This window comes from Protopterus annectens, chromosome 6.part0, assembly GCF_019279795.1.
Source record: "Protopterus annectens isolate FY-2018-M chromosome 6.part0, PAN1.0, whole genome shotgun sequence".
Taxonomy (NCBI): domain Eukaryota; kingdom Metazoa; phylum Chordata; order Ceratodontiformes; family Protopteridae; genus Protopterus; species Protopterus annectens.
This window is the reverse complement of record NC_056737.1, coordinates 1,466,214,394-1,466,232,429: the sequence shown is the minus strand read 5'-3', so window position 1 is coordinate 1,466,232,429 and position 18,036 is coordinate 1,466,214,394. Positions and strand designations below refer to the sequence as shown.

The window sequence follows — 18,036 nt, the reverse complement described above, 5'->3', positions numbered from 1 at the left end:
TCCAAAACACCCTAGACTCATTAACCCCCCCCCCACGTAAAATAAGAATAAAATCAAACTACACCCCCTGGCTCAGTAAAGACACTCACAAACTAATGCATAAAAGAGACAATGCCTGAAAAACATGGCTAAAAAGTAAATCCCCCACCCACATCCAACTATTTCAAGAACTTAGGAGCCATACTAAGAAACTAATATGCAATGATAAAAAGACCTATGCTAAAACAAGAACACTCCTCAATTGAACTCTAAAAACTTCTGGAAAAGTATTGACTCTATCCTCCACCCTGATAAACCTCAAACTCCCAATCCCTACTCTAACCTCCCTGACCAAGAAACCGCTTCTCTCCTTAACCAGATTTTTATAGCATCTATCAGCAAATTTACTAATATGGGCTATAATCTCCCCCGGATATCACCCCATAAACTAACACCCCAATCTGCAAACAACAACAGAAGGTTCTCTCTAATCCTTTCTACATAAAGTCTCTGCTTCTCAAACTTAAACCATGCTCTTCATCTGCTGACAAGCTCCCTCCTCACTTCCTCAAGCTTGCAGCAAACTCCATCACCTATGCAGTCTCTATTCTTATTACTCAATCTATTAAAAAAGGTATTGTACCCAAAATCTGAAAATCTTTCTACATTATCTCCCTTCACAAAGGTGGCAACTCCAATTACAGACCAATTGCTATACCTTCCCCACTATCCAAGATCCAATAAAAAATGTATTCACAGCCAAATATTTAACTTCCTACTCCAAAACAACCTTCTCCCCCATACCCAACATGGCTTCCGACCTCTCCACAGCACCTCTACATCCCTTCTATCTTTCAACAACACCATCGTTTAAGCTAAGAACACCATTAATCTAGTCTCATGTATGTTTCTAGACTTGTCTAAGGCATTTGATGCAGTATCAAACCCCAAACTCCTAACTAAATTGGCTAACCTTAATCTATCCACCTCAACTCTCTCATGGTTCTCCAGTTATCTCACAGACAGGCTACAGTCAGTCAGATGGCAATCTTCTTGCTCTTCTTTCTTACCTATACACACTGGTGTACCCCAGGGTTCTGTTCCTGGACCCCTTCTCATCAACATCTGTATTAATTACTTGTACTCCTCCATCCCCCTCTCTAGCCTCATACATTATGCAGACAACTCCAGTCTGATTACATCCTCTAACTCAATCTCACAACTTCAGACACACACACACACTCACCAATCTTTCCTTCTTGTTGAAAACTGGCTAAAAGATAATCAGCTAATCTTAAACCCCCAAAAAACAAAGCTACTTCTTTCTCCCCAAAAACAATGACCACCTCAAGGCTACCGTTTCCATCTCTTCACTAAATAATACCATCATTAATGTAGACACTTACAAAAAAATTACTAGGACTAACTATTGTTGACTGACTAAAATTCTACTTGCACATTCACCAAACAATTAAAAAAGCTTACCAAAAATGTGGTATGCTCAAAATTACTCTCTGCTGATTCTAGACATAGCCTGGCCTAAGCCTATCTCCTTCCTAGACTCCTCTGTGGATCACCAGTCCTGACCAACCTTCAATCCTGCCTACTCTCCAGGCTAGAACAGACCTATAATAAAATTGCCAAATTTGCAGCCAACTTTCCTAACCCTATCCACCATTGCATAGCTCTTCACAAGCTACAATGGTTTGAATTCTCCCACCATCTGAAACTATCCCAACTACATCTAACCCACCTCATACTAAATAAACCCACTGCCTGTCCCTCTCTCACCAATCTAGTTTCATACTATTCCCCCTTCTTCCCCTTCGCAGCTCAGAGAAGCTTCTCCTAGAAACATATACACCCAAAATGAACATAGGCAAGCTCCTATATAAATCATCCATAACAAAAATCTGGAACAACCTACCCTCTAACGTGCGAAACATCACACAAGCAATAAACTTCTAAAAAGAACTGAAACTATTCTATTAGGCAAATTGCATCTACCCCTGCCAGGATCCTACCTGAGCACTCTCTTTCTCTTTAATCCTTCTACCTCTGCCAAATTTACCTAACCTCAAAAATTCCTGACTGAAAATTGTAAACTCCTCTTTGTATTTGTTCACAAACTATATGTATTTCTATATATTTCTCTGTCATCTCTGTATATTTTTTCAGCTATACTGTAGTTTTGCATACTGTATGTTATGCTATTATTACTTCTGTGTTATTATGTAAATAATTACTTTTTGGAGCTTTTCTCCTCGGTTCTCCACTGAAAATGGGCATGTGCTCAGTTGGACCAACCAGGTTAATAAATGTGAAATAAATAAACTCCCAGTGTATAGTAACTCTCAAACATAGAGCTAGAATGTAATACCAGAACAGGTCTTATATCATATTCCCTACATATAAGTCTATGTATGCTATGGGTCACCTCCGACCACAAATTATATAACTCATAAATTGTATTTTTTTTATATATCGCAACCTGTACCTTTTATCAGCCATATTTACTCTCAAACTTTCTGCATTGATGTACTGTACATTGTATGTTGTTTACATTTTACATTCTAGATTTTTTCTTCAAACCGTAATTTGAATTGCATTGTATCTGGTACTTGTATCTTGTATGTGGAGCTTTTCTCCCCAGGCATCTGCTGAAAAAGAGCCTGTGTCCAGTCAGAATATACCAATTACACATGAAAAATAAAATAAATAAATTGTGATTTGCTGTAAATTTACTCTTGCTAGATGATTCTGGATTCAGGTACTTTCCTCGTCCCCCCTTCTTTCTGGAAGCAAAAAGCATGAACACTCACTTCCTGTGATAGCTGAAGACTTCCCTCTCAAGATATGTTCAGCTAGTCATCAGATTCAGGAAGAGAGAGGGAGAGGAGTCTGGGTTTTTGAGAGCTGGTCAGTTCTGGATTACCTTGGCTGATAACTGAAAATGCCACTGAGGCAACAAAAACTTCAAACATCTACTATTACAGGTAAGTAGGACTTAAGCAACTGTGCGTATGAGATTGAAATAATGCCTCCATGTTTAATTAAAGTGCCATATACTGTTGTATTTCATTTATCCATTGAATTACAAAGAATGTAACCATTTTTAGAAAGGAAAACATCTCCATAGTCATTCTCTAATATATATGGAAATATGGGGCAAAGGCATGCGTGAAGCAAGCGTCTTGGAACCATAATAATCTTTTTTTTATTGTTAGCATCCATAGCTGATGTAGAATGCTAAGAGCTCTTGGTGTGTGTTCATTAAGATATTAAATGTAGAAGAGTGGTAGAATCGCAGTTTTCAAAGCTGCTAATGCTGCACTCATAACAGTATGTTTGAATTACTAAAATATTGAGGAAGAAAGGTAAGTATTGTCTTAGATCTAACTTGCAGCAGATATGCTGAAGGAATCATTGACTCCTTGATGTGGTAGAATGATTATGGAGATTTAATTGTCCCTGTTAGTGGAATTTTGATACCAGATGATATGTTTAGGTTCAGTATTATTAAATTTTAGTTAATCTAGCTCTGCTTATGATATGTAAATGCTGCCAAAACTTGCATGACTGTGTAACTAAAAATATAATTTCCAAAGAACTGTGATTTTTTTCAACAGAGACAGTGTGAAGTAAAGTGTTCTAAAGACCAGTTTCAGTGTTCAACTGGTCAGTGCATACCATCTAAATGGAGATGTGATGGACAGGAGGACTGCAAGCTGGGTGAAGATGAAAAGAACTGTGACTCAGGTGAGAAGTGAGAAATGAGAAGGTTAGCTTTTCAGAATGAATATCAAGTTAGTGCCAATGAGCCTTAGAAAAAAGTCTGTAAAGTTAGACATAAAATACATTTTAAAAAAGTTTGTTTATTAGCAGAGACAGCAACAATTAGGCAGTGTAATCTGCAACAAGTGCATAGAAAGCAACAGTAGATGCATTATGCAAAAAGGTAGGTTTTAATCAGATTTCACAAAATATGTAACAATAGATTTCTTTTCAAAATATGGAGTGCATTTTTTGTATTGTTACAGTGTGGCAAGCCGTTTGAGCACTTAACTCCTGTGAAACACCTAGGAATAGTATTTGACTTTTGGTACCACTGATATAAATTCTAATTTTTTGTTCAGTCACACAGATATTAAACACCAGCATTTATTTGGCCAAAACACTATAAAAAAGCAAATGTTAAAAATGATTTAAACATAAGCACATATGCACAACATATGTGTATACCCATGTGCAACTGCTCACCCTCACACACACACACACACACACACACACACACACACACACACACACACACACACACACACACACACACACACACACACACACACACATCCCTCTTCTATCTGAATATTGGGTATGTGACAAGGTATTAAATAGTAGAACACTGAAAGACACAATACTGAAAGCAAAATCCTGAAATATCAAAATGTAGAAACTTTACAATGATGAACTAACTTCTCTCAGTTTAATATGTATATGGGCATGTGGATTGTGTGAATTTACCTTATATTGGCTTTGCTTTTTTATTTTCTTTTTAATTTTTTTTCCATTTTCATCTGTATTTATTAATTGTTACTGTTTGTAAATAACTTGTAAAGTACTTCATCTGTTCTTTGGACTGTCCTGAGAAAGTTGGAATAGAGTTGTTAATAAATAATTAATAAGGAAATAAATAGGCATTCATACAGAAAATATATGAAGCACAGTTATATTGATGGTAAAAAAATAAGGGTCTACTTTAGAACGCTGAAAACTCAAAATGTCGATTGCTCACGTGAACAAATAATCAGGAAGTCAATCTTGTTTTATTGGGATCGCAGTACAGTGAAGATTGGAATATTTGCCCTTTTCTCACTGTAGTGCAATCTCAGAGTAGGAATATATATTTAGAATGGTGTGGGTGCGCAGCCCCCCACTATAGCGATTTCATGTTCCTGATTATTCGCTCATGTGAGTGTTCGACATTTTGATTTTTCGTTGTTCTGACATAGACCTCAAAAATAATACATACAGCATAATAATTCTACATATGTGCATTTACTGCACCAGTACACAGCCAGTCAACAAACAATATCACTACTGTGGTTGTGAATCTTGGAACAAGCACTAACATGGGACCTACATGAGGCAAGTCCAGCTTTCTATATATGTAGGGAAGTATATATTTTGAAGTCAATATTTTTAACATTTCAGCATGTTGATATATCAACATTGCACATTTAGTATTATGACTTTTCAGTATAATGTTTCTAAGTCAGTTGACATGGATCCCTGAAGAACTACATATATAACGGTATGTTTGTTAATCTAAAGGTAAATGAATTGAAGTCTATTTTTTAAGGCAGCAAAGCTGAGCCAATACATCTGATATTGTCCTTAGCATAACTGACTCCATAATGAGACTCACAGATGCATCAATCGCCTGCCTAAGTAAGTAAAAGTTGATCTGTCTTCTCCATGTAACTAGACCTGTTGGGTGTAACAAATGATCATTGTGTAGTTGGGAGTGAATGACCTGAGACACACTTCTTTGGTCATATGAAGGAAGACTCAGTAGAGCTCTTAGAATGGCTGTTTAAAGTTGGTAGAAAAGTTGTTTTGAGCAGAAGCGTGACATTACCAAGAGAGATGCCACAATAAAATGAAAGATAATTGACTTTAATAATTGGATTAGTTACTGGTGTATTTTTAAGGTTGACAATGACCACCATGCATCTACTGTTATTAGGAAATATTTATGGCTACCTAGACTTATTAGCAGAGCTATATCTTTTAGGTCAAGGGAACTTATTATCCCTGTCTATTTCTCCCTTATCAAACTCATAGTAAATATGATACCCCTTTCTGTATGTACTTGTTCAAACATCTGACTCAAATTGAAAGGCCTCACTGTTGACTCATAGAGAAAATCCAAGGCACGTCTTCCATGTGTTATGTGGAATGCCTCATATCACATTTTCCTATTTTCTGTTTTTTATGCATTTTGAGAAAAAAACTGCCTTGCCTAAAAAGCCTCAAAGGATCCAGGCCTAAGTGACAGCCTACACATTAAGGAAAAAACACCACAAACACCCACTGGAAGGAACAAAGCTTTTACAGAAGCCAATCATTGCCTGCTGGTGAGATACATATGTCCCTCAAAGAATCCTTCAGTGGACTAGACTTCCGTGATTTTATTTAATTAATTCTTATAACCACAGCTGACCATCAACCAGCAACTGTTTTCTGTGTTTCCTGGGTCTTTTGGACCAATGTTAGCCTTCCCCAGATGCTACTTGATCCATGTCTAGGTCCAGTGAGGAGACCGAGGAAGATGGTGCAGCATAATATTGCTACCAGCGAGTTTGCCCTAACCCTCTGCCACTATGGGGCAGCCTTATGAGTTCTGCAGTCATTGTCTACAGAAGACACATAAATGCTTCCAACCATGCACATCATCCTACCTAAGTGGTGTACCGTTTACAACAAGGAACTCTTCAGGCTCTTAATGCTGCTGTTGCCGTGAGATCACAGTGAACGTAGGCACCCCCCCCTCCTGAAAGGATGGTCAAGACAATATCAGCAGCTCACTGCCATCCTTCCACCATCTAGTATCAGCAGATCCCATGCCATTAGTTAATCACGGGTAAGATGGATACATTAAGAGCTTCAACCTTCTGTACCTTGGATGTAGACTTCCCTTAAATGTTAATCAAGTAGCTCCTTGACTCTCTTCAGACATAGCCAGACACAACATGATGAATGGATGAGAAACTGAACCATCTAAATTGTGTGCTATAATAACATCTGTTTATCTTGGTCCAAGGTGACTAGCACTATAAAGAGGTAGATGTGACCAGTAAGTACTTTATTAAATTATAGAAATATACTAATTACTAATATACTTACTTAATATCCCGTATTGACATAACATATTAAAATTATGCAAATGCAAAATAATAATCAAAAAGAACAGTAGCAGTATAATGTATATCATTAAGTAATATAATTCATATGGAGGGATAACTGTATATTCTACTTCTAGATGAAAATGAAAGAAAGCAAAGATTATTTGATTATCCTGAACATGTGCCAGCAGCACCTTAATGACATCTGCAGCATGAATGTGGCTGTGCTGTTAATGAATGTATAAAGTGGTAACCTAGACAAAAACTAACCAGAAATCACACAGCACCAATGAGCACAAAAACTGAGTCACCACACAAGCAAGCCAAAAAGGAAATAGGATAATAGTAACATGTACCAAAATAAATGGATAAAATCTATAACTTGATGAAAAGTATCTGCATCAATATGTTTTGACATGCTCATATTTCTTTATCTATGTGGGTTCTATGCTTAAGTAATCATTTGCTTTTTCTGGTTTAATGTCGAATGCTTCTTGTCGCAGGTTTAAAAAAAATCTATACTCTTTTGCTTTTAAAATTTTTCATTTGACTTGAATTTGCAAGTACTGGTTTGGGGAAGAGTCATTTTACAATGATGTAGAAAGAATTTAGGAAAAAAGATGATGTGATGCTCGGAAAATAAGTAGTAATGCAGTAGATCGAGGAGCTGTGGCCTGATCGGAGAACAGTGATGTGTAAAAGAAAGAGTTATTATGGCTTAATGCTAAAATAACTGCTTAATCACTGAAAGGGATTGTATGCAACTTCAGAAATCTGTCAGTTTTGTTGGGTGAGTATGCTAAAAGACTAAAGAATTGTGAAGTTACTGATTAGGATTTCTTTTATGGCCAATATGATGCCATTTTCCTGATAAAGTATGATGCACATGTTAAACCCATAGAGAAATCTGAGCAATTGTTTTTTATATATATATATATACGAATGGAATGAATGCCTTGGAATTATGATGTTGTCAAATAATACAATACATATAATAAACATAAAATATGAATCGAATTAAAACACAATAACTTTTAATAACTTTATAAGACAAACAACTGGTAAGCGCTTTCATTCCATACGTGGAACTTCATCATACCAAGTTGTACAAAGTTCAAACACTATTTAAATTAATTAAAGTCACATGACAACAATGCCCTTCAGTGAAGTAACCCTTTCCTTTTTCTTACCACTTTAAAGTTCTTCCTAGCATTCAAACCAGGGAAAACACAAGCATTTAATTTTATCTGCCAGCAGCACTCTTTCCAATTTAATTCATTTTCAGCTAAAAACTTTCATTTCAAAATTTTATACATGCTCAATCACAGAAAAAACAAATCATACATTATGTTAAACTTCCATATTTTTTTTTCACATTTTCCTAAAATATTACTTAATTCAATTGTTTCTGTGACTTTTACATGTTCATATATTCTCATATGAAATTCGGTAATGGTCCTGCCAACGTAAAACACAGGACATAAATTACAAAGAGCAATATAAACAACATATTTAGATTTACAGTTAAATCTATTATGTAATTTAATCTTAGAATTCCTAACTGTCAACACTATACTATCCTTTTCCATAATATACTTACAATAATTACAGTTAGCACAGTTAAACATTCCTTTTTCAGAATCTACTAAATTATTCGTCACACAACTATTCCTGTAAAAAAATTCTTTGACATTCTTGCCCCTTTTAGAGGGGCAAGATGTGTATATATATATATATATAGATAGATAGATATATATAGAGCTAGGTTTATAGGTAGGTACTAGGCTATTGGCCCTAGGGCCTATATAAGACTAGCCAAAGGTACCCTGGCTTTCGCCACCCAAGAACATTATTTTCCTGTGCCCCTGTCAAGCAGAGCCACAGAAGTGATTCCCGGGTTGAATTTCCTATTACCCATCCAATCATACATACATATATATATATAGATATATATATATATATATATATATATATATATATATATAGATATATAGCTATATCTATCTATCTATCTATCTATCTATCTATCTATCTATCTATCTATCTATCTATCTGTCTGTCTGTCTATCTATCTATCTATCTATCTATCTATCTATCTATCTATCTATCATCTATGTGTATTTGTGTGTGTGTGTGTGTGTGTGTGTGTGTGTGTGTGTGTGTGTATGTATGTATATAAGCTGAGATCTCTAATATGATCCTCCAAAGCTAGCTACGAAAACAAAATTGCCACTAAATCCAAGGACAACCAGAAAGCATTCTATAGCTATGTCAAGAATCTAGATGGCAACACCCAGATCTGCTCTGAGTTACAGCACAAAGGCATGTAAATTACAGAACCAACTGACATTGCCAACATCCTGGCAGATAGGTTCCATGCTAACTTTACCCCCCTCACCCCCTAAAGGGCCCATATCTATACAGGAAGAATGCAGAGTCCCTGTAATCACAATTACGCAGGTAAAAGCTGTGCTCTCTGAAGCCAAACACACAGCATCCACGGGACTGGACAACATCCCAGGCTGCATTTTACACGAACTTCAGAACGAACTGGCTCCCCACTTAAGCACCATGTTCAATAATAGCCTCGCATCAGGCTTTGTGCCCACTGAATGGTGCACAGCAACAGTTATCCCACTCCACAAAGGGGGAGCCACCACTGATCCTGAGAACTATCGAACTATTAGCCTGGTGAGCCTGGTCTGCAAGGCCATGGAACTTATCATCATGGAACTCATAAACAAAGACATTGGTAACTCTCCAAACTCTAGATCCCACCCAGTTCATGTTTGTGTAACGCAGATCATGCCTCCTGAACCTGATCGACTTCTTTGAGGCAGTCACCAAAGCCGTGGATGAGGGTAAGGTGGTTTACATAGCCTATCTTGACCTTGCCAAGGCTTTTGACACCATCCCCCATTCTGGAATTATTGCTAAACTCACTAAACTATGTATAAATCTCTACGTCACAAGATGGGTTGCTAATTGGCTCACTGACAGAACCCACACTGTAAAAGTTGCAGACTCCAAATCTGACCTCAAAGCAGTGACAAGTGTAGTACCACAGGGTTCCATCCTCTGACCTCTCCTGTTTGGTATCTACTTCTCTGAAGTACAGGCTAACACAGAAGGCCTCTGGCTAACGAAGTTCCCAGATGACTGCAAACTAGGAGCCATAGTCAAGTCCCCAAATGATGTGGACATTCTACAGAAGGGCCTCACTGAGACAGATGCCTGGTGTCAGAGCCATGGCCTCAAGCTCAATGCCAAAAAGTGCAGTGGAAACAACTCTGTACCCATGAACTACCACATAGGCAGCAATCTACTTAACACCAAATGCGTGATAAGAGACCTTGGGACCCAGGTGGACAGTAGTCTCTCCTTTGATAGACACATCACCACAGTAGTCAGGAAGTCCTTATACGTGGCACACCTCATCATAAAAGGGTTCTCATCCAGGAAAAAAGAGGTAATTGTTCCCCTCTACTCGTCACTCATTAGACCCATAATAGAGTACAACGCCCCTTTTGGAATGTACCTCACAAGACATCTGCAGCAGCAGCTGGAAAGGCCACAGAAGTACCTCACAAAGAGGATTACTGGCCTCAAACAAATGCCCTACACTGACCACTTCAAAAAACTACAGCTTTACTCCGTAGCATATCGCCTACTCCGAGGTGATCTCTGCCTAACATATAAAGCTATGTTAAACCCAGAGCTGTTGGACATGCTACACCTAAAGAAATCCCAATCCAGCTGAGCTACACAATCTAGGGACATAAACCTTGTCACCACAATAAACAGGACATGCTGGAGGGATAGATTCCTGTCCCAGAGACTTCCTATACTCTGGAATAAGCTACCCATCTATGTCAAGCAAAGTTCTTCATTAGCACTCTTCAAGAAAAATATTGATGAGTGGATGGGAAATAGGAAATACACCCCGGGGATCACTTCTCTGTTTCTGCTGGACAGTGGCACAGGAAAATAACTTTCTTGGGTGGTGTAAGCTATGGTACCTTGCTGGCTAGGCTTACGTAGGCCCTTGGGCCGATAGCCGCCTAGTACCTACCTATGAACCTATGAACATATATAGATATATAAATATATATATATATATATATATATATATATATATATATATATAGATATATATATATATATATATATATATATATATATATATATATATATGGATCTACTTCAGTAGATTGACCTACCTAAATGCCGAAGACTAAAAAGCTGAGATTACATCACCATAAGTGCTAAATATTAGACGTTTTTAAGATCAAATGTCATAACATCAAAAGTACAGTGAATAAACATTAAACTAAGACACTTGAATAGGCTATTTATGTGTGTATAGCTTTAAGCAGACACACAAAGTACCAATTTAAAAAAAAAAAAAAAAGACGCACAAGATGGTTGATGCAATGTATGGCGCTCCGGGCAGAATTGGAACAGTGTATACAGCTACTAAATCTCAAAAAGGAAAGGATTTGTTAATTTTGGATGGACTTCCCTACCAACTAGAAAAAACTTATAAATCCGCAAAGTACTAGGCTTGTAAGTATAAGTGCAGGGATAAATGCAAATGCAGAGCAGTTACTGTATGTGCAGCTAATGCAGAACAGTTGACTAAATCTACATCGCACAACTATTCCAGAAATCCCTCTGAGATAGGAATGTATATGTAGGGAGTAAAAGCAATGGGCAGCATTGTGAAGGGATACACCTTGTCTTTTTGTTGATGATGTCATGGCATCTATGTCACTAGGCTTTGCTACAACTCTTCCTAATAGAAATGTGCTTTTGCAGCAAATCACTAGAATTAGAAAGAAGGTTATACAAGTTGATGCTGCAGATCAGTTAACTCTAGAAAATATAAATGTGCATAACTTTCCATTAAAAGATGGATATTTTATAGAAAAGACATTGGTTGATAATGTAACTAACATGACAGTTGTGTTTATTACGTTGAATAACCTGTTTGACCTAAGTAGAGCCACCATTTCGCTAATGGACAGCATTTACTTTAATAAGTGAACACTGTGTAGGCAGTTGTACAGTATTAATCGGCTAGTTAAGTATGGCAGATACAGTAAGACGATGCCTTTGTTCTTTTGTCATATGCCGAAGAAGTCGTCAAAGTCCTATACTGTGATGTGGCACTGTCTCTTTGATTTATTGACTGCTCAAGGTTTCGAAGCTAACCTAAGGTATATTCTTTGTGATTTTGAAATCTCTGTGGTTAAGAGTATTAGATTAAATGTGAATGGCACTATATCCAAACGGTATTTCTTTCACCTTGGACAGAATATTTGAAGGAAGGTGCAGTCACTAGGTTTAGCTGTGTTATATAACTCATCTTTTTGTTTCCAACTACCTGTTAAGACCTTAGCGGCATTAGTATTTCTACCAGAGGAGGAAGTTTAACTGCTTTTCATTCTGTTCGAGAAGGGTTTCCTGCTGAAGGAAAGGAATCAATTAAATACTTTTCAGAATGGTATGTACTGAGAAACCTACAAAGTTTACCACTAGATCTTCTACAGCAGCTAGGTTTACTCCGTTATTTCCAGTATGTTTTTGGAATGTCTTTGAATTAAATGGGTTATTTCTTCCTCACACACATAATTCAGTAGAGGTATGGTATAGATGGCTTAAATGTCTACTAGGAAAATGTGCTACAAAGCTCTCTGTTTTAATGTCAACCTTAGATAAAGAACAAAATAGAGTGGAGGAGTGACGAATTCAAATATTTGCAGGGTGTCCTCCATCACCCAAAAAGTGGAAACTATTACAGAGACATAGTCAATTTGAGAAGGTTCTGAGAAATAAACATAATTACAGCACAATAGAATACCTTAAAGCAATAGCTAGCCTTTTGAAGATGTAAAAGAAAAACTGATTGAACTGCAGTGTTTGGGTGTAATATGAAAGTTCACTAATACAGTGTTTGTACTTTTGAGGACAGTATGCAGTTTTACAAGTGTCTTTGAAATGGAGTGCCACTATGTTTTATTTAATAATGTCAAATGTGTAGGGATCATTATATCACATCCGCAGTAAAAATTTCAATCTTTCAATCTTTTGAGTTTTGATGGTTAGTTCATTCCTTGTTCACATTTCGATCTTAAAATACTTGATCATGTTAGTGCTCAGTGATTAGCAATTACAGTGATGTAGGCTCAGCTTTTTTGTCTTCAGCATTTAGGTAAGTCGATCTACTAAATTATATATATATATATATATATATATATATATATATATATATATATATATATATGGTTTACTATCAATGTATCGAAAATAAAAATAAAAACGGTTCGATTAACTGAAGTGTTTTACCGAAACTACAACTAACCTCACAGCCCTATTATAGAAAAACAGCTATTTATGCCGAAAATGTCAACAACATTTTATGGCATTAACAACAATGCCACCCTTACCGTAACTCCCTAATCCCTACACTTACCATCCTGCTTATGCACACACCCCCAACTTAATATTCTAACTCCAAGATTGCACTACAGTGAGGAACAGGATGTATTTCCCTAACCGCACTGTACTGCGATCCCTTTACATGAGCAAACGTTATATTTGCGAATGCACAGTCCATTCACAAATTAGAGATTTGTTCATGTAACCTGCAAACATATGATGTATTCAAACATCTGTTGCTTGAATGCTTCATAGCCATGCAATTACACGGCAACATTTTAATGGTAAACCATATATATATATATATATATATGTATATATCTATATCTATATATATATATATATATATATATATATGGGTTCCTGTTAGATTGACAAAAATCCACATTCCCGATGACTGGATCACTTGAGACGAAATCGCCGACACCGCACATCCCCGACTATGGTGAGTAGTGCAGAATGGGATGTATTCCAATTTCCACAATGTGGTGCAATCTCAGAGATGGTATATTTAAGTGGGGGGCTGTGGGGGGTGCAGTGTATGTATTACAGACATGGGAATAGGTTCTGTTCCGTAATACATACACTTAGCTGTGTTGAGGATGTGTGGTGTTGGCGATCTCCTCTCGGTGATCTAGTCGTCGGGGATGTGGCTTTTCATCGATGTAACATGGATCCATATATATATATATATATATATATATATATATATATATAGATATATATATATTAAAGAAAACACTTTTGAATAAAATAGGTTCATAAATTAGCAGTAGGCTAATTGCCCTTGTGAGCCATTTTAAGCCTAGCCAATTATCCCCTGTAAGATTCAAACCTTGTATCTTGTGTTTATAAGGCAAACACCTTAACCATTAGACCACCCTCCCAACCCATCGGAAATGGCACTGCCTGAAATAAAAACAGCTTGGAAATAAGTAAGAAATAAAATTGCAAGAACCTGTAGTTTGTTTAGCACTTTCAGTCTTTCATCATGTAGAACGTCTTCAGAATACTACCAACAGTTAAGAAAACTATCAAAAGTTAAGAAATGCAGAGGTTTAAATAACACATCTAGGAACTGCTTAACTTGTGTCAACCAATAAAACAAGCAGTATTCAGTGTCATAAAACATGTAATAGTAGTGAAACCCAACAGACGTGGTAAAAGCATTAAGAAAAATACAAGTGGTCACACATTCCACCGTAATTCACATTTTAAATTAAGGTTGTCATTGATACCAGGTGGAGACTGCCCCCAACAGAAGCTGCCAATGTAACTCTTTTACTTCGAGTAAAGTATTGTAATCACCCATGAAAGGTTGCACTTGTTCAATCACAAAAAAATGAAATTTTACAAAGTTAGGGCATAGTCCTCTGTGTTTGCCTAAAGCATTGCCAACATCATGACATCTAATAGCCGCACAGTGCTCTTTAACTCTATTTGATAATCTGCAGCTATTTTTTCCTATATAGAAAGCTGAGCAGAAAACACAAACAGCTGCATATACTACTACTATGCTGTGGAATGTATATTGATTGGAAAATGTAATAGTGTAATTACAGTGTGCAAATAAATAAGAAGAACCAGTGAGGATGTACTGACAAACTACACAGTTATTGCATGTAAATGTGCCAGCAGGTACATCAGCAAAAAACGTTATCAGACAACAGAAAATGTTGGTCTCTGTTCTTTTGTAAGAAAATAAGGGTCCATTGTGCAGTACACCATGCAAACCTCTGTTAGAGGAAATAGTGAACACGAACAACTGCCAACAGGCTTTAAACCAAAAAAATAAAACGAGAAAATACCGAAACCAGCAGTGTTCCAATTCTTTTGCAAAACATCCCTAATTTGCGTCATGTCTCTGCAGATGGGAATAGGGAAACTGCTGCATCTCTCTGTAGAATGTGTATTCATACATGGATTAGGAGAGAAACCATCCTTTAAAATAGGTTAAAATCTGGAATTCCTATCCACTGTGACTTCAGTTGCAATACGATCAATCAAGTCAGCAGGGTAATGTCTTTGCAGGTAAAGTTGCGCAGCTTCTTGAATTAAAACAACATCATCGTTTACTAAATGGGACAAATGGATGAACTGGCTTTTAACAACATTCACCTTCATAAAGAAGGGGTGTTGGTGCACGAAGTCCAAGAAATTATTTCTGTAGGTGTTTTTACGGTGGATGATAGACAAATCTGCATTTGCATGGGTATCATCCGGGTTCTCCAGTTTCCTCCCACATTCCAAAGACTTGTGTCTGGAACATTTCTCCCTGGGCCTCCACTGCAAATGGGCTATGTCCCTGTCTGACTTTACCAGTAAAGGCATATTAAATAAATGAATTAATTATTAAACAAATAAAGTAAATCATCGTCCCATTAATTTCTTTCAGCTGAACTAGAATAATATTTTTCATATAGATATGGTTGTAAAGGAATCCATAATATATCTGTATTAACATCACCATTTAAACTGAATTACTTTTTTATTTTCATCAATATCTTTTTAATTTGAACTTATATGATGAAATTTGATTTTTAATGGCTAATGTTGCATAATATAATGCTAATTAAGGATACATGTATTAATGGATGTAGTTGGCAAAATGGTTTTAAATCATTTAACTTTAAAACATTAAGCATAAGACACAAATATTTTGTCTATTCATGTTTTGATTCCCAGAAATGTAGGAATAGTGGATTAAAATGAAACTTGCTCACTCCTATCATTTAAATATTTTAATTTTAATCAGTTGTGCAAATTGTAATGACTTAGCTGACAAAGATGTTCTAAGCTCTTTAGAACTACAAGATTCTGATTTATCTGTGGCATAGGTAAAATCTTTCCTGATATCAAGCTACCTTTCATGTTGTTAAAAGGAATGTCTAAATATTTTATGCATATTTGGAATCTAGCACTACTCCAGTAAGGACTGGCAAATTAAAAAGCTTCTTATGATATTTTTAATAATTGTAGGAACATTTTCTTCTTTATTATTATTCGTAGACACTATAACATAATTATGTTTTTTCACAATATTATTACTCCTATTCTCTTGTGCTTGTAAGATATAGTAGATAATATTTCATAGAGATCGAATGTAATACTTTCTCATCTCACAAAATATCATATTTCATATAGATTGAATGTAATACTTTCTCATCTCACAAAATATAAGTTTCTTGCAAAGAAGCAAAAATCCAGTTTATTTAGTATCAGATCTTTCAATAATCTGAGTATTTTAACCACTATTTAAACCAGCAATATGTATTGATAGAATGATAAGTTCAACCATAATGTCTTTATTTTTCTTTTATTGTTTTCTGTTTTTATAATGATTAGCAATGCTTTACAGAACTCCATTTTAAAATCACACAAAATGTATAGTTAAGTTTGTTTTTGCATTTTGAAATGTACTTGCTCTTATTAACAAACATGATGATAACAACACATAACACACATGATTTATTTTATGTTGCATATAACCCATGAAATACCACTAAAAATCCTTTAATTTCCTGTCTTAATCTTTCTAATCTATCCCTCTGATTTGACCAGTACATGTACTATAGATATACCAACAATACTATTCGCCCCAGTTCTGCTGTAGAAATATTAAACAAGTCTGATAAGACGTTTAAATACTTCAGTCAAATGTCTCATATATGTAAATGATCACAATTATTAATTTCTATAGCAAAAAGCTCTGATTAAGTTTTAATTAAAAGGTTCCTAGTAGAATAATGCATAGCAAGAGAGAAGAGAAAAAAACACAAGCAACAAGGTTCCCTTTCTGTCTTCCCTCTTCCCTCCGTTCTTCTCATTGTTTAATCTAAAATCTAATTGTAGCATTCTGAGCAGCAGAGCATTTACATTTTTTGTCATCTGTAGTGTTAAACGTCCATTATGTTTGTTTTGTATTTTGCAGCTGACAAGGACAAAAGCTTTATTTCAGCATGGCTATTAAATGTTTTATCAGCCCAAGTTATATTTCAGATCTTTATTTTGAGCTGCAGAGTTGAAGTTCTTTTTAAACTTGTAATGCAGCAGAAAAGACTTTGAGTAAAGAAATAGAATTGCAGTTTGATCAAGGTAACAGTATTTAGACGTTTTGTCATATAGTTTTCTATATTTGCAGTGATTGCTTGAAAATAAAAACACAGTTAAGTTATGGGAGAAAGGCTGAAAGTACAGTTGCGCTTGTATTGTTAGGTTTGCAATGTGGGTATTTGAAAAAAATATATAGTGACCTAGGGAACAGGCTAAATCTCCTTCAGATGTGGATATTGGATTCTTAAATGTATTGATACATGAGATGTCCATAGTATATATAGATTTTTGGAAGTTATACGTCTGACAATTGCCAAAGAAAATTTTGGTTTGAGAGGCTATGTGTTTTTCCTTAGTTTTTGGGTATTTAGATTTCACATTTCTAATTCTTATCTTACAATATGTTGTAAGGCTGAGAAAGAATTAGCGGTTCTCTGTATTTATAGTTTCCAATTATACTAGGTTGCTTTTCTGTATCTAAGTTGAGATTTTAGATTTTAAGGAGATTGCTTACCTCAGCGTGTCAATGTTTAATGAGGAAAGGTTTTCCTCAGATAAGTTTTATTAAGGAGCTGAGTTAAGCAAGTTTCTGTGTAGGGTCATACTTCTCAACTGTACCAAATTCCTTGGTATTTCCCTGTTTTGAATTCCAGAGTGG

General features: G+C 35.9%; 1 protein-coding gene across 1 annotated transcript in view; it reads left to right on the top strand.

The window, feature by feature from the left end:
• LRP1B (LDL receptor related protein 1B) overlaps positions 1–18,036 on the top strand; it is a gene marked incomplete at its 5' end in the record, with an annotated part of 5,941,474 nt that overhangs the window by 4,714,283 nt on the left and 1,209,155 nt on the right. The window contains one exon of the mRNA XM_044073672.1: positions 3,609–3,738. Coding sequence (XP_043929607.1) covers positions 3,609–3,738 — 130 coding nt within the window. The remainder of the gene's footprint in view (positions 1–3,608; positions 3,739–18,036) is intronic.